We start from the raw sequence: 23,645 nt of genomic DNA, 5'->3' as shown, positions 1-23,645 counted from the left end.
GAAAGATGGGAGTAAATAGCCTGATTCTGGAGGTGAAACCTCAGGTCTGTTTTCCTGACTAAGAGGGAAGGAATCAGTCCCTGTTTAGTTTTGCAGTTGTGTGTACTGTACACAGAATTTTTTTCCAGGTGTTATGAAAATATGTGACTCAAACACCTTTTGCCTTTAAGATGGATATTATTTAGGAAGATAAAATACATCAGCATCAGAAAGACCAGGGAATACTAACAGTCTGCTTACCAGTGAGTGAAATTATTGTCCGACACACTGATTATGGAGTTGAATATCGTATCATAGACATAAGCAACAGATCGATACCATATGGCTTTTCCTTCACTCTGTGTCTTAATTCGTGGCTAGAAGCCAGTGATATATTTTGCTGTCTTTTTTCCTTACTGCACACCTGCTCTGGTAAGCATTTGTTATATTTCCCTTTCTTTGCTCAGTCATGATAAGTGTAATTCTTCAAGGTTATATATATATATATATACACACACACACACACATTTCATTTTTATTCTTCTCCAGTGCTATGGAGAAGGATGGTGCTGTAATTCTCTGTGTTACAGAGCTTATCCACTGAAGTTGTACCACCAGCAGGAAAGACAAACAAGGCTTCATTGTCTCTTCATGGTAATATGGAGAGATGTCATCTTTATCTGAAATCATGAATCTAAAAAGCAGGTATTTTGGTAATTGCAGATACTCTTGTTTTCTCCCCTCCCTAATTCCAAGAATATTCTGCATTTTGTCATTTCCAGTTTGTACTTGCTCTACTTGGTCTAACCAGAGAAAATTGTCAGGGATAAGGGCTCTTTTATCACCTAGTGTGTCCCTCAGCATGCCCAGTACTCCCTTACCAACCTTATGAGTCTCCTACCAAATCAACATGTGAAAGAGCTCGAAAGGATTTTCATTTTTTCAGTCATTTTCATCTGCTCTGACTCCTGCCATGTGACCTCAGAAACCTCCATATTGACTTTCAATCACCCAAATTCTCTGCTCCAAAATTCTTATTCATTTGACATAAATTCATCCAATTTTTACTAAACTAAAACATTGTTTTAAGGGTGTTGTAAATATACATAGAATCAGGTTCCTATCTCAATAGGAGCCTGGCCATGCAAATGATTATTTGTGATAGATGGTAATGTATCGAGTGGGCTGGGTGAGTGGGACAAATACTACATTTTATAAGAGTTCAGTAGCAGTAATGTGACATCTCACTGCTGTCATCAGGGGACGCTTCACAGAGGAGGTAGCATTTGAGCTCAGTTCTTTACAGGGGGTGGAATTTTGATGAATAGAAATGGGGAGGGGATTTTAGGAAGAGAGCACAGTTTAAACGAAGATACGGAGATAAGACAACCCTAGGTATTTTGTCAGGAGGAAGGCATCTTGAAGCAGTCAGTTTATTTAGATAAAAGTTAAGACTGGAAAGTTAGGTAAGAATTAGATTGTGGATGATTTTGAACGCAAGGCTAAGTAGTTGAAACTTAATTCAGTAGGCATGGTAATGCCACATGAGTAAACTATGGAGCAATTACACTGGGGAGACAGTATGTAGGGAGACCAGCTGCAGGCTTACTTGTTGTAAGTGTTGAGGACTGAAGCCCCAGGGCTTGAACTAGGGAGAGGAGGGTCATGGAAAGGAGACAGATGTCAGATAGTCCAGAGGCAGTACTGACAAAACATGAGGCCCAAGAAAATAGAAAAAGAGGAGGAGTCTGAGACAATGGCGACGGGAGACCACTTTCAGCCCTGCAAGATAGGCTCAGGAGAGTCTTAGCCTTGTTCTTTTCATAGTTTCCATAGTTTAATGTGTGTATATCTTGAGGGCATGGAGGGGGCTGTATTGGGAGATAAGAGCCCAAACTGCACTTTTTCGATTCTGATGCACAGGTTCTCTACACTTTACATTTCTGAAATTGGGATGGTTCTTACCATCTAGGGTACATTTAATGAAGAGCTTTTTCTTGAAAAGCAGTAATCAATGGTGCATTATTGTTTATTGGTGATCATTTCATTATCATCAAAGAAATAAAAGTATAAAATGTATATTATTACTGTATTGGGTTTTCCTTCAAACTACAAAAGTATTTCATACTCATTGCAATTAAGCCAAACAGCATAGTAAACATAAATTATGTTTAAATATTAAAAACACACTGAATATTATTCATCGAATACCTACATTGCTTAAAGTAAAGAATCACTAGAAAAATAAATCAACTGCCAGAGCTTTGGGCAGACTATGCGTATATTCATCAAATGCCTACTGAGCAGCTCTTATAAGGTCACTCTTCTAAGTGCTAGAGGGATATAAAGATGAATGAGGTATGAACTCTGCTGTGGGGCGGGGGGAAGGTGGAGCACACAACTTATTTAGAAAGAAAAGACAAGTATACATACTTTGAACAAGACAAAATGTGATTAATCATAAGAAAGTTCACCAAGGTGTGCTCTGGATGCTCTGAGGAGGAGATGCTCATGTCTTCTTGGGAATACTAGGCAAGGCTTCTTGAAAGATGTGGCATTTAAATTGGCCTTGGAGAATGGGTGGGATTTCTAGAGGTAGAGGTGGAGTAGGTAAATCCAGGTGAACAATGTGTTGTGAACAAAGGTAAGCAGCTGGAAAGAACCATGGACATTCAGGGAACACAGTAGTCAAGGGTAGCTGGAGTGCAGGCTAGGAAAAATAGTAATAATGATTGTAGAAAGCATTTAATGAGCAATTACTATGTGCTGGGTACTGTTGTATTTTACTCGATGAGAGTAGCATGAACAGTTTCATTTTATAGCTGAGGACACTGAAGCACAGATCAATTAAGTAACTTGCTCACGAGTCCAAGAGCTCAAGCTTAACCAGTATGCCTTACCCCTTTCATAAGCAATATAGATACAATGGTGTGCACACAAGGATTGTTCAGCTGTGAAATAATGCAGCACAAAAGTCAGGGAAGGTGTTTCCCACTATGTGAAGGAGTCTGAAGTTTATTCTGTAGCTGAAGTGATGGCATTCTCTGGATTTACCATACTGCATCGCTACTTTTTACCATGGTCTTAGAAATGTGGTACCAGGGGAGTGTAGGTTGTGTCCGATTCTAGCAGTTTCAAGGGAATTTTTAAAACCCTTAAACTCTTATAACACTTTTCATTGTCAAATATCTTTCCCATTTCCTATGTCATTTATTTTGAGTCTTGTAATGGTGTGCCATTGCGCTCTGCATTGGGAATATGGGGAAATGCACCCTAAACTGGCATTAACTTTGTCAAAGCCCTATGCTGGCAGGTGGTAGATCTAGGGCAGGAAAAAAGATCTTCTGAAGCCTAGACAATTGTTACTCTAGTCTACTCTGTCTTCTCTTGCATTGACTGGTTTTATCTCAACAATTCCCTCTTTAAAAATCAGAGGTGGAAATGGACATACACATGTTAATTGATGGAGTTGTTCAACAGTGGAAATCAATGCTCTCAAGTAGAAGATAGTATCTTTACCAGACAGGAGAAATGGATGATGCTCTGCTTTGGCCAACATCAGCGAGATGCACTAGCTTCTGCAGTTTTCCATCAGTGAGAAAGTAGCAGTCCTAGTTGGCTGCCTCTGGAAACACAGTGTATGCACTTCATGGCAATTTCCCTAGGCCTCTCTTTTGGGAACTAGGTCAGCTATCCAACTATTTTAGATTAAATCCTTCATTTCACAACCTTTTTGTCCCTGAGATTTTAGTAAAATAGTATGTTCACAATGCTTGGCTAAACAGGAAGTGTCACTGTTTCTGAATTCAGCACAATTCTTTGTCATACACCTGTATATATTCCAATACTTGTTATCTTAAAGGCCTTCCATTGTATTTTGAGTGAATAACCAGGCCTAAGAGGTTCTGGATAGTCATCTGTTCTTGGAGTTGGCAGCACCTTCTACTTTTTGCGATTGCCTTAAAAATCTCTAAATGTAAGGAATAATGGGTAGTGAAAGCAATAATTGGCACTCTTCCTTCTATTATGGTTCATTGTATATGCTTGAGACTGCAAATGTCTTAGGGGTATGAGCTGAGATACAGTAGAGAAAATACTTTATCCCTCTTTGGTAAATCCATAGTGTTAGAATCACTGTTTGAACTGCTATCATGCTGAGACTTCCTTCATTCATTCACTCATTCACTTATTGGTCTCTGTCTTCCTTTATTGGATTCTGATCTCCTTTAGGGCAGGGATCACTTGTGGCTCACCTGTACATCCCCAGAGTGCTAGCACAGTTATTGGAGACAGTGCTATAGAGTGTTTAGCATTGTTGACACCGGGAAAGGATGATGTGGATTCTAAGCTTGGCTGTCCTAGATATTAGCTGTATGATCTTATGCAAGTGTGTTATCTCCATTATCCTTATCTGGAAAAATAGAGTGATAAATTTAATACCATTATCATGGTTTGTATGAGATTAAACACATTTAGCACATTGCCTAGTTGTTATTATGATTATATGCTTAGTAGATGTTCTTTTGTATAGACAAGTCTAACTTTATTTCAGATTTTAACAAATACTACGAATTTACAAGGAGGAACATTTTGTTATTTATTTCTTTCATTGTGCTTACTGTCTTATGCAGAGTCTATTTAACTTTATTAATTTAATTAAGGAAAATTTAGGAATATTTACTGATGCCTTTTCCTTTCTTCCTCCTCAGTTAACATTCCCCTCATTCATTCATTATTTACTGAGGGTTGGGCACTATTCTTGGGCTAAGGATTCAGATGAACACTTCTCTGCTTTCTTGGACTGTATGCTCTAGTGGGGGAGGTCAAAAAATAAGGAAGTAAATAAATAAACAGAATAATATTAGCTGTAGTCAAGTACTATTAAGAAAATGAAACCAAGCAATGTAACAGAGAGAGTGGCTACTTTAACTGAGGCAGTCAGAAAAGGTCTCTCTCCAGTAGGTAATATTTAAGCTGGGATTTGAATGGAGAGAGGAAAGAACAAGGCAGATTTTCTGCAGATGGGATAATGAATGAAGAGGAACTGCTTTGTGCTGCAGGGACAGAAGGAAAGCCAGTGTGACCAGGGTGTAGCAAGACATGAGGTCATAGCAGCTGCTAGAACATGCAGGACCTTGCTGGCCAGGCTAAGGAGTTCAGTTTTTATTCAAAGGCTAAAGAAAAATCAGCTAGATCTTGTGTAGGTATTTGGTTGTTTCAGGTATTTCACAAAACTCAAGTGCCCAAACAGGTCTCTTGCTTTCCAAGAAGTTACCTGCTAAAGTCCTGAAGCCCTTGCCAATTCTGTAGGGTCGCGCTGCCCACACCCATGGGGCAAGGGTTTGATTACGCAAAAGCCAAGCACATGAGGTGGTGCAGGGTGTTAGCTGAGGGAAGAAGATGGAACACTGTCACTTGTTTACCTTGAATTTTGATAGAAGATTCGATTTTGAAATGGAACTCGGTTTGGCTGTGTGAGGAGAGAGCATGGCTTGATCTGATTCATTTCTAGAATCACCTTTCTGAAACAATAGAGAAGATGAAGGGGAATAAAGAAAGTCCAGCTATTAGAATTTTTCCTAAGGCAAATCATAAGGAGAAGCTGAAAACAGTAGAATACCTTTGTCACAAAGGGTTTGAGGTTCAGAATGAGTCGCACTCAGATTGAAAGATCAGTGCTTCTCCAAATTTTGTTACAAAGGACACTTGAATCAGGGGTGTTATTCAAAATATTTAATAACTGGTCTGGCAGAGGCACTGACAATCAGAACAGGGAACTGACCAATCAAAATAGACCAGGCTATAAATATGTAATCAACAGATATGACCATCTCGTTTGTACTGCCTGAATGACAATCTTGCCTTAGACTCTGTTTCCCCCTGCCCCCGTAGATCCATGATTTGAAGATTCTACTTGCGAAACACATTTCATAAATTAAATCCTAAATAATTTGTTTTCCAATTTCCTAATTTAATGATAGACTTCTACAATTAACATCGTTTTAAAACCAACATGACACCCAAAATTGACATACTTTTAGCCTCATCTATGATGCATCCATTGGCCTGTGTTACCTTATATCAGAAAAAGGTATAATTTCCATTTGGTATTTTGAAATATTAAAAATATTTACCTAACTTTATAAAACTTCTTAGGTGACAGGTTGACTGCTGTCCTCAGTTAATTGGACTTAACTGATTTAAGTACTGTGTCTGGTGTTTTGGAGATGTTTTAAAAATATCTATCCATATGATCCATAAATTGTATGTAAATGCTTTTATAATTGACATATTCATCATTGCCAAAGTCTCCTCTTTGTCTTACATGTATATGTTACCCACCTGGCCCATGAAGACATATGTGTTTATAATCCCTGATTTAGATCTTCATGTGTTTGGGGGAACATCTTTTTGCCCATTTCATAATCGCAATGAGTTATGGTGTGGCAGGGTTTTTTAAAATATCTGAATTGGCTCCATCCTTTTAAGAACTGTTAACTAAGAAGATTTTACTACTTACATTTGGCAAGCTCTGCTTCAGTTGAATTCACTTTGGCTTCTAATGCACTCACGTTCCATTTTAGTTCAAAGACTTTCTAACTCTTTTAAATTCCACTGTTGACCTTCAAAATGAGTTTGAAAATCATATTTGACTTTTTGTGCTACATAAAACTTCTCTTTTTGATTTTTGTTTTGATTCCTCCTTTTACTGGCCTCCCCTGCTACTCCCCTGAAACTAGTTCCCTCAAAGCAACTTATGCCTCCCTCCCACTCCAAACAAAGCATGTAAGAGCCAAACTCTGTGATCGTGAGTGCTTTGCGATGGCGTCCTTGACTCGTATGTTCACAAGGAGACCAGCGGGCGACAGCAGTGTGCCGCCTTGATTTGCCTGCTTCCTTCCTGCCGACTCCATTCCTTTTCTGGGACCACTTGCTGATGCTGCAGCCAAGTCCAGGCAACAGTCTGGCCAGCTTTGTGCCTTAATTGCGCTGATCGCCCCTTCCCATGGTACCTTGTAAAGGTGATGAATAATTTTAATCAGGTCAAAGTAGTAGGACAGCTAGAAGAATGCTAAATGGTTGCAACCCAAGCGGCCGATATAATGTCTTTTTAATGAACATTACTGAGATAGGGTGTACTTTGGGGAAAATACATTACAAGGACTTTGTAACGGAACATTATGACTGGAACCTGAAATTCTTGCTTATGTTCACAAGAACTGGGTGTCTGCACATTCTGAATTTTACACTGCACTGCTAATATTAAGAGAATGGATGAAAAACAAATGGCAGAACTTGGGAAAGTTTTTCTTTCTTCTTTAAAAAAAGATGGCAGATGGTGTTTTGAACACATCTTGCCATAGAACATAAAAGCTTAAGAGTTCTGGCTGTTTGAAGGAGAAAAGAACAAATTGATTTTCTTTCATTGTAGAAGCTAGCTTTACGTTCTCCCAGGGGCTTAAAGAACAACAACAACAGAAAAGCACTGAGAAACGGGAGTGAACTTCGAGATAGGGTTTGTGTAACAAGTACCTCAAACCACAGAAGTCACATGGGCTCTTTCTGCTTTGCTACTTTTGATTACTTGTCAGAGGGTTATAGGTTGAGCTTCCCCTGTCCTGTAAGGCCACTCAACCATGTACTAGCTGGAGTAATTTTTATTCACAATGTCTTTACAAAGGCTCATGCAACAGAGCAGCAATGGCAATTTGGTGGACTACTGTGTGGTTCCAGCCTACAGCTCTTACTCCACACTCACAGACAACCTGCAGATGGATGATAATAGAAGGATACAAATACTGGCAGACACGGTGGCTACTCTGCCTCGGGGGCGAAAGCAGGTATGATCGCTATTTTGTACTTTGAAAGCGCCTGTGTGTCTCTCGAGAGTAGAATGATACATTTGTCTGAATTCCTACCAAAAATGTTATTTTAGAGGCTTTGGCATTAGTGACTAAGAGAATGGGTGAGGAAGGAGGCAAGGATCCCAGAGAACTTGTGGATCAGTGCAAAGATTTGAGACCAAAATCAAAATTGTTTTTCAAGGCAAAACTTAAAAGCAGATAGTTTCTCTCATTTGAAGAGATGTTCGGGTAAAACGAGCATGAGAATCGTTAAGCACCTCCAACTTGAAGGTGGTTTGTACAGATTCAACTGGTATGAGAATTAATGATCTTTTTTCCCATTATGTCTCCCAGGGACCCTTTCCCTCCCATCCTCACTCCCAGTTTTTGATGTCATTTCAGTTCATAATCAAATGGGAATATTTTTTTCTTGAGGACAAGTTTTAATGGCTAAATAAGCTTTCTTCAGCTCTGGGGTGTTGCCACATGCCTCATGCTATGAGGAATTAGGATTCTCTTAGGTAAGAGAGGCAATACAGTATAATGAGTGCCAGAGAGAACCCCAGCGCTGTCACTTGCTAGCAAGTCATTGGCCTTTCTAAGCCTCAGTTTTCTTTTTTCTAAAATGAAGATATGTCATAAATAATAGAGTCACCCTCATACTGCTTAAGTTAGGAAATGTGCAGTGCTTTACACAATGACTGACACATAATATATGCTCAAAAAAGGTTAAACCATGCTATTATTTTTACTGTAGTGTATTTCCATAGGTAAGAAAAAATACATGTCCAACTGAAATTAATCTGAATTTTTTTTCATTCTCCAACTTATAAGATGTAAAAAAAAAATTAAGCATACCAACACCTCTTCAGGTTTTGGTTATATAACTTGCTACAGTGCCCCATAGCTGTTTGAACGTAGAGATAGCACTCATACTGAAAATATTTAGAATTGCTTTAAAGCATGAATTTCTGTCCTTAAATCTTGCATCTACATCATGTGCACACCTTAAACTTTCTAATTTCAGGATTAGGAAGTTACAATAGGGTGGGAGAGTCATGATTTTTCTGTGATGTCCAGTAGCTGATTCCTTGGTACTTTACACAATGAAGATAAGGGCATAATTTGCCATGATTTGGTTTTTAGGTCATTCTCAATCCAAAGTGCTTTATGATATTACATTTATTGTGATGATGAACATTTCTATGAATTCACATCCTGTTTGAAAATAAAGCAACTGAGGCAAGTACCAAAATCTTTATTCAGTTTTCAGATACAGAGCATTCTGTTGTACTTTCTATTTGCCATGCAGCTCTCAGACAAAATATGGTTCACTGGGTTAGGCTTTGATTTCACTTTTTGATAGAATATTTATTGCTAAAAATAGATAGCAATTTTTGAATTAGGGTGGGAACTTTCCACTCTTCATGTCCTGCACATCTGCAACTTCATTAGTCTTATCTATCCTTCAGCCAATACCTAGCCATTTCAGTGCAATAGTTGGTTTTGAGAACTTACTAGGGGACAGATATCATGCTAAGTGTAGGAGTACAAAAAGATGAGAGAACCCATTTCCTGCCTGTATCGGGTTTACAATTCAGTAGGCGGAACAACTAAGTACTACTCAAAGCAAAACAAAGTAACTGATCTGATCCAAGTACAGGTCTTTGAGTACAGCCTAGAAGGATCAATATACCAGATATTGGAGGGGAATCCAGAGTCAGGGAATAATTAATGCCAAGGCACAGATCCCAGGGGCTTTAGGGCATGTTTGGGTAACAGCAAATGATTGGGTCAGGAGGACCCTGCATGTGTCTTTGTGGGAGGTGGGGGAGGCCTCAGAGCCAAGCTGCTTTAGGGAACACGTGGACGCTCCCCCTGAGGAAGTCGTAGTTTGGCCCACACAGGCACCTCTGAAGGATTTTGAGCAGTGGAGGGATGTAGGAAACTTATTCTAGAAAAGTGGTATGTGGGTGAGTGGGTGGAGACCAGTGGCGAGGGAGCAACTCTTGCATTACTTGGGGAAAGAGAAAATGAGAGAATGGAGGGGAGACCAACACATTTGAATACGAAAGGTAGTGGAGACAGAGGAGTGTCTGGTTTTAAGCCTGAGTGAAGATAGCATGAGCTGAAAAAAGGCAATCAGTTGGAGAGGCTGGTTATGGGGAAAAGATAATGATAGGGCTTTAGGTATGTGAAATGCATAGGCAATGCATATACACATACATCCTGATTAATTTATTCATATGTTCTGATCTTTTCTGGGTTTCCCCCAACCCCTTTAAATTTTATTTCCAGTGGGGGACTCCCACTGTCTACAGCTTTTTCTTATTGTTATGAAAATTTATTAATTTTTTTTAAAAAAGCAAAAGAACACCTCGTATGTGATACTTCTGATTCTATGCAGTTGTCATCAGTAGGACCTGATGCAAATTTATTATTGCATTTCGGAATTTACCAAATGGATATTCATTTCCTTTAACTGGTCATTAGACGCTAATCACTAATTTGGCACTGACTGAATTTCAGGCAACAAGATCCTTGTGAGGTGGTCAGATGAGCAGGTGTTTCTCTGCCTACCGTTTTCTCCAACACTTTCAGGGCTGACGTCAACAATTCGTACTTCTTGTTATTGTTGGCTTTGGTTTCTGCAAAGCTGAATCTGGTTACCCTGTAGTTTCAGATTAATCTCTCGAATCACTCAGAATTGTTTAAAATAGATTTCTGTGTATGTATCTCAATACCTCTATTTGTAGGAGGTGTCAGACACCCTTGTATGACTCCTACTTCTAAACATAGTTTTAGAAAAAACAAGTCCCTGCAATGGAGAACTCTGTAGGAAGGAGACAGTAGGAAATAGGATAGTTTTTATAAATGTGGTGATGCCAAAGGGGTGGTGGCTATACATTTTCACCTGCTCTCCAACTTTTGTAGGTTGCTGTTGGAAGGCAATTTTCACAAATGTAGTGAGAATGGGGACCTGACCAGCAGTCGAGGAGACTAAATGTGCATTAGTTGTATGACTGCATAGTATGTGAATATATCTCAATAAAATGAATTAAAAAAATGTGCAGCAGTGGTACCACAACTGGCTACCTTTGCCTAATTTTCTTTCAGGTTATTGAACTCTTCCTAAATAGGCAGCTTCTGGAAGGGTGACTTCACTTACAAGTTCAGATATGGAATACTGTGCTAAACTCTGTACTGTGGATGTTTCTGGGTTGAGGATATTTCAGGAGCGTTCACATTATTCCTGGCAACACACCCACCCCTTCCTACCAAGCCCAACTGTTTCTAATGCCCCAAGGCATTAGGATCATTTAAGTGAATACTTTTAGTTTGAAAACTGTGAATTTAAATACAAAAGGATTTGAAAATATTCTTAATCCATAATGACATGCTTGGAATCAATATCCAATAATTTTACTTGAAAAAGTGGTCCACAAGCCCATCATCAGACCTTCTTGGAGGCTGCAACATTCTATTGAGGTTCCTAGAAAGCATTTAGAAGTTAAAAAATTGAGTGTAGCTTCATTAATTTGCGTATCTTTGAATAGTCTGAAGAGAGCTGATATCCTAATGCTTCTAACTCAAAAGGAAAAAAAAAAAAAAAGGAATGAGGCAGGGAACTGGAAAGGGAGCAGAGCATATAATTGTGGGACTTTCAAAACAAGCAACAGCAAATAAACAATCAAACAAACAAAAAACCACTGTGAATAAGTATCCTTCCCCCACTCCCTCCAACACTTTCAGGAAATGAGTACACAAGAGGTGAGTCCAGGAAGTTAGAGTTTAATTTAGCAGCAGAAGTGGCTACATTACCCGACTTTGAGCTCCCCTGAGGCTGGCTACCTGTTTGGCTGAGCGGCAAATTCCCCATATCTTTTGAAAACTGACAGCTAAAATGTTTGGTAATGGTTTCCCAGTTAAGAGGGATCCCTGTGTAACAGCAAAACATGACAATTTGAATTTTGATACCTGATTTTTTATGTTATCTGATAAAAACAGTAGAAGAATGTTATTAATGGCTAGCAAGGAGTTAAGGAGCTTTAATCAGCAGTGGTGATTGAATGTGTAGTTTGCAGGCCTGCCAAATTGCCAAGCCTGGATTTCTCATATTAGATAATGTGTAATAACAGACAGCTGTAGCCAGCATATGCTGTGCATTGCACACCATTTCCTCATTCATGATTGTTGATGCCTTGGCTACAACCCTGAGAAAAGGCTCTGGCCGGGAGGGCAGGCTGGGAAGCCCAGGACTCCATGGGTTGGATCCCAGGACAGGGCTGCTTGCACTTGGCAAAGGTCTGTAAAGAAAATTTTTTCCAAAGCAGAAAACTTTTGAAAAGACCTTAGACATACTTCATTTCATTTCGGCAGATAGTTTTGTGAGTGAGCAAGGTTGAACCCTGAGAACATTCCTTTCCGTGTTGTCTTAGTCTGATGGCCCAGATCAGAAACAAGTAGGCTTTGTGTCAAGATGTGGCATGTGTCAAAGAATTTGATGGTGCCTAATTTATTTAAATTGTTTTTTAGTTAAATATTAGGTGCCTAAGACAGGCCTATTGCTAATCCAGAGTAGAAACTATTTGATAACTTGACTTAGTCTGATTTTTTTGTATGTGTCACTGATAACCCAAATTAGTCCACAGGAATTGAATGTTTGCTATGTATCTCACCTTGTGTTAGGCAAATATTTTCAACAAGTCAATTAGCTAGATAAAAAGATTAACAGGAGCAAGGTGGGGAAATTTCCTTTTCTATAAATGTGTAGGATCTGTCTTATGAAAAAATATTTTAGATCTGAATCTATCCAGAGTGACTTTTGATTTAGAAGGCAGGTGGGAGTAGAGCAGATGAAATCTTGTGGTTCCCATTAATGCTATGATTATTTGCCTAGCGAAAGGGCATTTACAATTGCAGAAGAAAGGCTTGAAATTTTAGTAATTGATTAGTTCTTGCCATCATTCATTTATTCAGCAATTATGTATTAAAGCATTACTATTTTACTTTGTTTTCTATTAGTCCTTTTTCTATGCTTCTTGCTGTATGGAGATTAAGTTTTTTTTCCTTCTTGTTCATTTTCTTTTATTTTTAATCTTGCTACATGTTCAGGATACCCTATTTATATATTCTTATTGATTACCCTCTAGCTTTTTCCTGAATATTTACATCAGTGAAGGACACAGTTGAAGAATATCTTAACCCGTTCCTCTTGAAAAATATGAGACTTTTTAGAATACTTTAATTTGGATCTCTCACCCATTTATTTGCTTGTATTATTGTCTTGTAATTTATTTCTCTTTGTCTATTTCTCTATTTTTAAGTTTCCACTATATTCAGAACATGTGCTAGGCACCAGGGTAGAAAGTAAAACAAATACAGTCCCCAAGAGGCCCAAAGCAGTCATATAGTTAAATATAGAAGTGAGCCATTTAATTCAGTATGTCATCCATATATATCTGAAAAATGATAATTTGGGGCACATTAGGTCGACATAATGAGACATGATGGAAAAACTATTTTTTTAATCACTTAAGGTCAATTAAATTTCCTTCACACACTAAACCATTTTTTTTTTTTTTTCTTTTCACCTCCTTCAATGATGTAAAATATATGTTCCTTAGGTTTGGGGAATGGAAGAAAAGAAAATTTATGTCTTTATTCCCCAACCTGCTCAAGTCCTACTAAATATTTTATTTCAAATCAGTCCTTAAGTCAGATTCAGATAGACGTGCTGTTTGGACACGTTAATACCTCTTCATTTGGAAATCATGGGGTCAAAGAAGCGAGTTTCAGAACTCAGAAATGAATTTTCGCCTGACAGAGTATACATCTCCCCAATTCCTAAACCCTACTAGGTCCACCTTTATTTTGCTACTTGATGTAAAATTGTATAAATTATCGAATTTGAAAAATGTAAATTGCAATAATGCACATAAAGGACTTCAATGTACTTGATTACTTCCTCTTTCTCTATGTGTATGTGCATATATGAATATATACACATATATTCTTATATATACATATAAATAATTTGATGAGTAATGGTAGCAAAAAGGATATTTTTAAACACAAATCATAGTTATGATTACAGATAACATAATGAGATAAGGCCCACCTAAGTACCCTGCAATCGAAATTAAGGATAGAAAGCATAGCAAATGAATATTATGAAAATAGATTAAGTAAATGTAAGTGCAATATAAGGGAGAGATTGAGAATGTTTGGGAATGTCAAGTTTATTGTGTTCTCCCACAAAAAGGCAGCCTTCTACGTAGCTGAATGTTCCCCATCTTTCTTAATGATGTGTATTAGGTAGAGAATCAGGCTATTTCAAATGATACAAACTATTGTAGGCATTGAACAGTTAGTCCTAATAAGAAGAAATAGATAATATTTATCAATTCTACTTAGTCTCTTTGGGTTTGAGCCTTCTCATTATGTCTTTGGGGTGATATAAATGAGTTGAGATCCAAAACTGAAAAGACAGGACCGTGTAATTCATTCACATCAAATCAGTGGCAAGAGATCACCTCTCCATTACACTAATTTTATTGACTGGCAGCCGAATTCTGAATATTGAGGCATTCTGGAATATTTGTGAGAATTCTGGCCTTTGGTACTTAGTAATTCAAATACCTTACAATGACGTAGTCTTCTCTTCTGAAGAATGCCCTAATTAGAATTTCATTTGTCTATAGCTTGTTACATACACATTAATTTTATCTATGTTTTGTTTTCCTCCCAGTTTTCATCTTTTATTCTTATTTTTCTGGACTAACTATGCATTGATCTCCTGACAGTTTATGTATTCACTGCTCTATGAGGATCATATCAGATTGATAGTTAAACATCACGGGTTAGCGAGTAGCATAAGCTTAGGTTTTGGACCCTGAGGCCAATGCTTCTGAATGTGATTGAAAGGGGAAATTTTAGGTTGTATATATGTTACTAGGAAAAAAAAACACCCATAGGACTGTACAACACAAACAGGAAACTCTAATGTAAACCATGGACTATAGTTAATGGTACAATTATAATAATTATATTCTTTCATCAATTGTAACAAATGTACCACATAATTAATATTATTAATTTATAAAACAAACAAATGAACAAAAACCATTATAATCTTGTAAAAAATAAGGCACCACTTTTTGTTGACTTTTCCTTGGTTTACAATTGTAGAATGTATCCTGGAAGCTTAAATTTATATGCTCTTTTTCCAAAATGTGGAGAGCAGTGAAGGTGATATTGTTTATATCATTTATACAATTCTGAGGTTTCCATTTCTTTCTTGGCTGGAAATCTCATTACATTCTTCCAAAACTGTTGCAAAAATAAATCATAAATAAAATTGAGATTTTGAGTCTCTAATTTCATCTGAATTGTGTTTCTGTATGTGAGTTAGTCCTTTAGAGATTATTTTATCCTGCTAAAAACAGTAACTCATATTGAACCATTAGAATGATCACAGTCCTTTCATCAATATTGCCACATTCCATCAGTATTTGGATTTCATATGCTATTCTGTGGGTATTATTTTACTTTGGATGTCATTGTGACTAAAAATTGTTATGGCTGATCTTTCAGAGGCTATCTTAAATACAGATCAGATATGAAGTTCATTTTGGAAGCTTTGGATTTTGCCACATTACTTTAACTCTTTTACCACAGTGTTATTTTTGGAGCCTTTCTTAATCTTTTAAACAGAATGTCTGAAAGTCCCCTTTCCTAGCTTTCCTTTGGTTTCACTAAAGAGTAAAATTACCTTACATAACAATTTCCTAGGAGCTGGGCCAAAGAAGGTGATAACGAACAAAGTAGTTTGTGCTTTAGAACATTTAACAGATGTCTCTTAAGGACTTTAGATAACTATGGTTTTTTGTTTTTTGTTTTTTTTTGTATTTTTCAGCTTGCTTTGACCAGATCAAGTTCTTTAGGTGAATTTTCCTGGCCTCAAAGGTAAAGTCTTTATTGCAGATATTTAGGAACATAGCTCTCCTAATTCAATGCATTGATAATGCAGATACACATGCACACACACACAGACACACACTCATACATACAATTTGGATAAATGTCAGCCATTTTTAATCGTAACAGTTATTTCTAGTGATAAATATGTGTCAAATGTGATGCTGTGGTCTTCATGTGTAGGTTTTTTTTAAAATGTAATTTATTTTAATTTTTTTGTTACAGAAAGCTGGTTACTGTGGAAAAGCAGGATAATGGCACATTTGGATTTGAAATTCAGGTGAGCAATTTTCACATTTTCCAGACTTTTTAGGAAAAAAATATCGTGGTAGTGTCACGATATTGGTCAAGAAAGAATGAAATTAGAATTAGAAAATGATAGAAACTGTGACTTTCATGTAGAGGGTGGTTGTTTTTGGTAGATCTCCAGTGTGTTGCGTATACCACCAAGAAAAGAAAATATTGAAACGGATGAGAACAAGACCGTTGAGACGTGTTCAGTCCTTGCTCTTAGTAGCTTTGGTCTGTCCTTAAGTTCAGGCTGATCAAGGATGCTTGATATCATCCAGGTTTTAGATAAAAGAGTGAAATACATTTTATAGATGGTACTGATATATATTTGCAATTTTGATTTGTTTTGCATAATAATTTTCTTATACTGTAATATTGTGTTTTAAATCTTCACTTCAGTATTCAGGAAATACTTGGAGGACTATATGTAGATGTATATGTATGTGGAATGCATATGTTACATTTTGAAAATACTAAGGAGTACATATTGTATATAATGAGAAATTTGTCCTTTTTTTGCTAATGACAATAGCTTATAATTAGTTTTTGAAACACTTTGGCTCTATTTGCAGATTGTCTCATGTAGTAGAAAATTGACAGTCTTTATAGGTTTCAGTGTAATTGCTCAAGAATTTAATTTCTCATTTCTGTCTGCTTTTTAATGGCCATGTTTGTAAACATGGTAACTTAAGTCAAATGAAGTCTAGTCCAATTAAGTGTAGCTGTCATAGCTTAGGCATTGCTGGTTCTTTTCCATAGCACATTTGCATTTCTTATAGATATGTTTTTTATAGTCATATTCTTATACCACACATCAGATTTTAATCATATTCTTATATTACACATCAGATTTTAGGTCTTAACTTTGATTTTGCTTTTAAAGAAAGCTTGGGTGACTATGTATCAGGCCCAGAATTGGGAAGTCGGTGTGTATTTTAAGATCAGGAGCAGGAAGCTGCTGAGCAAAACAGGTTTTGTGTGTAAAGAAACAAAATGGAACTCGAGCTGCAATGAACAGGAGAAGGCTACAGCAGAAAAGGAGCTACCATTTACTTTCTGAACTCTCCACTTTTAAATGTGGTGTATCCTGTAATTCTTACATCAGGTTTTAAACGTGTAATACTCTCTCATGTTTCCCATTCACATAAAAACACTCTTCTGTTGAAGAGACACTATGCTTTGTGTGACTGCTTCTTCTGAAATAAGAATTATCCACAAGGATGTACAGAAGTTGTTACTGAAAACAGGATAAATGTTTATACATTTTCTGATTCAGGTATAACAAATGTCACTGTTTCTCTCCCACACTATAAACATTTATTCTACACAGAGAAAGAGTCAGAACAGCCATAAGGAGACAATGGGCTAGAGCGCCATTGAAACTGCCATAAGCTCATGACTTTGTAGATCAACGTGAGCTAAAGGCCTTACCTCTGGACTGCAACCTGTATGTGTCATCTCAATGATATAGGTACCCACTCCCCCCAAAACTCCCCTCTTGTGTATGCTTCCCATTACCATAATCTGTTCTCTAGTACTCACAAAATTTGCAGCAGTGAATAGAAGAACTGCTCTGGGAATTCTCTGAAGACCAGACAGAACCCCTGAACCCATATTGTACACCTGTTGTGAAAACGTGTTTGTGTCCTGGCCTCCCAGGTGAAAGACACTTTGGAAGAATTCACCCTTCTCTCTGGTTTTTCACTGCTGATGAGAATCATGCAGCATGATAAGAGCACAAGCCTTGGATTCATGCTCACCTGGATTCAAATTTTCTCTCTACCTGCCTTATAAGGTTCTTAGAGGCTTTAAATGAAACAACACATATAAAGTACTTAGTGATATGCCTGGTGTCTGTAGAAGCACAACTAATTACATATGTTGGTATGAAGATCACTGGGTCTAAGAAGGGGCAATGTGAACTTTCTGTCTCAGAGAAGTACAGGTGATCATTCCATCGCTGGCTCCTAAATATGAGAGCTGAGAGACTGGATAAAAAGGGAGAAAAGTAATTATTTCTTTCCATGACTTTTGGGCTTTTGCCTTTTCCCATCTCTAACCGCCCATATTTTACACCTGTTGTGAACAGGTGCTGACTACGTAAGTCAACATGCTTCCCTTCTACTGAATTTACTTTGGTCACTGGGGACTGAGGATAGATTCTCACTGCTAATGAGAATGTTTAGAATAGTGACTTTAAAAAGAGTGTCAGCTATATCTTTTGTTCATGAACCACATGAACTAAACTATCTTTACATCTCTGTAAGTGCCGGGCTACAGTTAGAAGACTCTCTGGTAATAAAACTGACATAGATGGGAAATGTATTAAATAATCTTTTAAAGTCCCTTTTATGTTAAAGATTTAGGGATGCTAAATGCTTTATACAATGAGTAGAAGGACCCTAGAGGATAATGAACCCCAGTTTCTAGAAATTACTTGCAAGTAACTGACTTGTGATGCCTAATGGATTGTTAAGAGGGAAAGAATATTAGACATTCGTGTCTCCATCAAGAAGACATATTGTGAGGTGGCTTAATTTTAGGAATCAGATGTTCAAAAGACAACTTACAATGCTGGTTTTGGTTCTAAATGGAATTAGACTTCATAATTCACGTGTGAAAAAGAAAAACATGTTTTGTTATAAGATGTTGGGAATCTATGTCAATAGACATACACGTCTATTGCTAATAGACATTAGCAAATATTTATTCAGTGTTCATGAACATTGTGAAAAAAATACCAAAAAAAAAAAAAAAAACCCAAGTATTTTTGCCAAATTGAGGCAAGCAGCAAAGCGTAACTTCTTCTAATTTAGTTAGGTGACTAATGAACCAGTGAGTGTTCAGGGCAGGCATACTAGAGAGTCCTCAAAAATGAAGGTGATTGAGTCAATTATAATGCTTAAGATTAAATGCAGGACATATTGTTATTATTTACCAGACTCTGATTTAAAATAATCAGTGTTGGCATATCTCCCTTCCTGGATGTCTGTTGTTTCATACTTTCCTGGAATACATGCTTTAGCTTGGGAGAACCACAGAGGGATTTTTCTCTTTGCATTTGGTTTATCCCAGAAGGAAATGAGAAAATGTATTTTTCTCAATAAATATGTGATGATGATAGCATCATGTGGTCTCTTAGGCTTGAAAGTCTAAAATCTTGAGGTCTTCTTAACATATTTTCTTTTCTAAACCAGATGTTCCTTGGTGAGGGGGGTTGGCTGCAGATTGCCTGGTAGAATTGCAAAATTGATGCCTATGATTCAGTTTATAAGCAGGAAAGCCTTTCCAAATTATTCTTTTCATTTGCCTACCATACCCCTTAAAGTAACAGATGAAAATTTGCTTTTTGAGAAATAGATTTTGAGTTTTTGAGTAGTCACTATGTATTACCTCAATTCTTACAGACTTACAGGCTTCAGAACCAGAACGCCGGCTCCTCAAACATGTGCACTCTGATCTGCAAAATACAGGAGGACAGTCCAGCTCACTGTGCTGGCCTGCAAACTGGTAACTTATAATTTTACTCATGTTTGGAATCATTTAAATAGCAAGAGAGAAAAACTTGTTGATAATGAAAGTCAAGATGTGATTGTTGCTTTGAATTTCCTTAGCTCCTTTATGTTGCTAAGGTTTGCAGCTTGCTTGTTTTGTTTCATTTGTAGTACAAATCAGGATGGATTATTTAACTACTGTAACACTCATTTTTCTTGACATCTCCCAGGTGATGTCCTTGCAAATATCAATGGCGTGAGCACAGAAGGCTTTACCCACAAACAAGTGGTTGACCTGATCAGATCGTCAGGAAACCTGCTAACGTAACTATCTGTCTTATTCCCTTGGGGCTTCAAAAATGTTATAGTCTCTTATACTGCCTGTTGAGTGAATGAGTAGGCTTTTTGTTCAAGGATCACAAGAAGAGAGGCAGCACAATACAGTTTTGTGGTTTGGTATGGACATTTTTATCAGTTTCTTTTGTTTCTCAAGGTTTCCTTCAACTTGAACATGTTGCCAGCATCTGAAGTCAGAGGACATCAACAGCCCAAATGTCTCTGTGGGAGGGATAGCATTTAGAAATCTATTTTTTTATGTCAAATTCAATTAGTCTGTCTCACATTCTCTTTGGATGAATTCACTTTGCATGGTTGATATAATCTTGTGGCCAGAACAAATAAAAGGTCAGAAGGGCTCAGTTTTTCCTCTTATGCTACAAGCCAATTGTCTTTCTCTTCTATTGTTCCGTTTGGAAGGGAAAAATCTTCTCACCCCCCCAACCCCAACACACACTCATACCTACCAACATTCCAAACTTATTGATAGAACATTGGTCTCCTCAATTGAAGATTTGACTGACTTGTTCACCATAATTTTTCCAGTATCTGATAAGACCTTAATAAGTAGTTAAAAGATGGAATTTGCTCATTAATTAAAATGATATTTATGGAGCAAATGCTGTGTTTCCAGCTCTGTGATAGGCACAGAGAAGACAAAGACTCTCCCAGTGCTTTAATAATTGTGGAAGGAAATATATAAGAAAAGCCTAAAGAAATAAGTAATTTCAATATTTCAATTATTGATAACTGCTATGAAGAAGATAAAACAGGGCAATGGGATAGAAAATTGAGTAAAAGGGCTGCTACTTTAGCTTAGGTGTGTGCAAGGATGTCCTTTTTGAGGAGGTAAAATTTGAGCTGAGACTTAATTGAAGAGAAGGGACAGTCATAGGAACACCTGGAGAGAGCATTTCAGACAGAGAGAGGTCTGTGAGCTCTCAAAATGAGCTTCACTGGTTCAGGGGACAGAGAGAACGCCAGTGTAGTTGGAGGTTGGTGGATGGAGGGGATGTGCGTAAGAAATGGAGAAAGAGCAGGGGCAGGCCGCAGGCTCCCTCAGCCATGCAAGGAGTTAAAGTTTTATTCTCATTGAAGAGGAGCCCATGTAATCCCATTAATTCCTCACAGAATTAACTAATAGGTTAGTTTTATTTCTGTTTCTGGATGAAATGACTGAGGCTTAATTGAGGGTTTAGCTGAGGTCACCCAATGATTTAGTGACAGGGCTGTGATTTGAGCCTCAAGCTCTAGAAGCTCTAGATGCTTGGATCTGTTCTCTTCAGTGACTCCACAGCTGCTCATTGCAAGCTGCCAACTGAAATCCCCGGGATGCTCTTTTGTGATTCCTAGTCTAAAACTTCAAAGGGTGTTTTGAGCATGTGTAAGAGTAGTTTTAAAATTTGACTGGTGGTGGTAGAGCACTGAGTCCAGCTCTGTGGGGTCCTGAGTTCAGGGTAAAGTGCATGTTCAGGGGCACTCATGCTCCAGAGACACCTGGATCCAGACAGTAGGAACACTGCAGAGTCCAAGAGAAAATGCTGGTTGCTAGGGTCAGAAAAGTATGTTCCAACAGGTTGAAGCAGGCAGGCCCAAAGGGAGCAGTTAAGAGGTAAAGGGTTGAGACAATGGTTGGAAATCCAGAGATCAGGAAAGTGGAAGACAGCCTGAAGAGAGTTGCTGATCCCTGAGGTTTTGCCTACAGAGAGCTAATGCTTGGGCAGGTCAGATCAACATGAAGAAACCCAGTGAACAGATTTATAGGACCCCCTACTCTTGCCCAGAGTCAAGACTACCCTAGTAAGAAAAACTGACAGCTCCTTGGTTTGCCATAATCTCATTATCTAGGACATAGCGGTATTACAAATATAGGAAATTTGGTTACCCCATTTAATGCTCTCCTTCCATGCCTTGAAAAATCTTTAGCATCTTTGTAAATAGAGCTATAGGTTATTTATTAGAAGGAATTTGAAGTAATTCTTTAAAAATACTTAGGTGTGTGATTCACAATGAAATTTGTTTTCTTTTTCAGATGATTGGCTTAGTAGTCAAAATTAAGGTGTGTGCAGGGAGAGGATGAGCTTTGTCATTATACATCTTTATAATGTATTGCTTGACTTATTTAACATGCATGTATTATTATTATTATTGCTATTATTTTGAAACCATGAGATAAATATCTTTAAATGGCAAAAATAAATAAATAAATGAATAAATGCCTGTTAAGAGCCCACAACACAAATCAGATCACTCAGGAGAGAAGTCTTTATTTTTAGAAAGGCATTGGGGTAGGAAGAAAAGAACACTGTCAACTTGATAATTCTAGGATTAACATTGGTAAACTTAAAAGGTTCTGAGATGAAAGAGTCATATGAAGGTTATTAAAGTGGTTCTGGTTCAATTTGTTCTCTTTCCAAAATTAAGGCAATTTACAGAGGTAAAGGTCCCTAGAATCCTAGGGAGAAAAGGATTTCTCTGTGCTTCAAGTAATAGAAATGTTGATTCTACTGTTTTGAAAGTCTCTAGTGCATATTTTTCATTGTTGTATCCCCAGGCTTAACACAATATCTAGATACAGTCTGGCACATAGTGGATACTCAATAAATATTCACCAAATGAATGAATTGATTCAACCAGTCCCCACAATAATAGATTCCAGTAGAGAACAATCATCATAGCCATATAGTGGTTTCTATAAAATGAACTGCAGTTTACAAATTAACTAGAACCTTGTCTTTTCAGCTACCCTTTCAAGGGGAAGTATTTTTTCCATTTTCTTTCTTTGAATTTTGTCAGATTTGGCATAGATCCAGATACTTGACGTGCTATGAGAAATATAACATTTATGTTGCTTTTTTTTAGTAGAGCCTGTGCTCAAAGTGTAGTGCCCCATAAGCACGGTACTTGTTTAAAAGAATCACTCACACTATTCCCACCCCCTCTTTTTTTCTTAAAACAGGATAGAGACTCTTAATGGAACAATGATTCTCAGAAGAACAGAACTTGAAGCAAAGCTGCAGGTTTTAAAGGTAATTTAATTTAATACAGTCAGGCACATTTTTCATCCTGGAGTGTGTGAGTGGTAGAATGAAGATCTATTTGAGGATTCGGGAAAGCCCTTGATGGTGAAATGCAGTGATGAGTCTAAACTGCTGAATTATCAAGAGCCACATAATTACCTCTGCAGGAATATCAAATTCTGCAAAGCACTGCAAATCACTTCCTTCCTTCCTTCTTACGTGTCATCTATGAGGCTCAGAAAGCCAACAGGAAAGCACATGACATGAAGCACTTTTCATTAATGCATGCACCTCAGATCTCCCTCAATTTACATTTTGGTTGAGGGGGCAGGAAGGAGGAGCTAGACTTTTTATTATTTTTCGCAAGTGTTGTATGTGTGTCCTGGAGTGCCTGGTATTTTTGCCTTTTCAGAGTCCTCTTTGGTGTCTTTTCCTTCCATCTCATTATTACCACAAAGACCATCTCCCTCTACTGGAATCTGCTTCCTTTGGCCAATGGACCATCAATGTTGAAAAAAAATAGTTACCAAGGAATACTACACAATGCAGGGCATTTAGTGAAATTTACCCCAGATGGCACTTTGAGGGTTTGAAAAATCTCAGTTTGCTGGGCTGGTGAGACTCTGCCAAGCCTTGAACCCCAGTCCTTCACCCCAGGCATGAGTCTTATCCTTGAGGACACTGACCCTGGCCCCAATTGA

At 37.6% G+C, this 23,645-nt stretch overlaps 1 protein-coding gene across 1 annotated transcript in view; it reads left to right on the top strand.

The window, feature by feature from the left end:
* The first annotated feature begins 7,553 nt into the window (after positions 1-7,553).
* The window catches only part of LOC119544201 (cytohesin 1 interacting protein), a 29,806-nt gene continuing 13,714 nt past the window's right edge, over positions 7,554-23,645 (top strand). The window contains exons 1-6 of the mRNA XM_037849430.1: positions 7,554-7,820; positions 15,742-15,791; positions 16,029-16,083; positions 19,502-19,604; positions 19,819-19,912; positions 22,884-22,953. Coding sequence (XP_037705358.1) covers positions 7,647-7,820; positions 15,742-15,791; positions 16,029-16,083; positions 19,502-19,604; positions 19,819-19,912; positions 22,884-22,953 — 546 coding nt within the window. The 5' untranslated portion in view covers positions 7,554-7,646. The remainder of the gene's footprint in view (positions 7,821-15,741; positions 15,792-16,028; positions 16,084-19,501; positions 19,605-19,818; positions 19,913-22,883; positions 22,954-23,645) is intronic.

Source organism: Choloepus didactylus, chromosome 9, assembly GCF_015220235.1.
Source record: "Choloepus didactylus isolate mChoDid1 chromosome 9, mChoDid1.pri, whole genome shotgun sequence".
In the NCBI taxonomy this organism is placed as follows: domain Eukaryota; kingdom Metazoa; phylum Chordata; class Mammalia; order Pilosa; family Megalonychidae; genus Choloepus; species Choloepus didactylus.
This window is presented reverse-complemented; position numbering and strand designations above follow the sequence as displayed.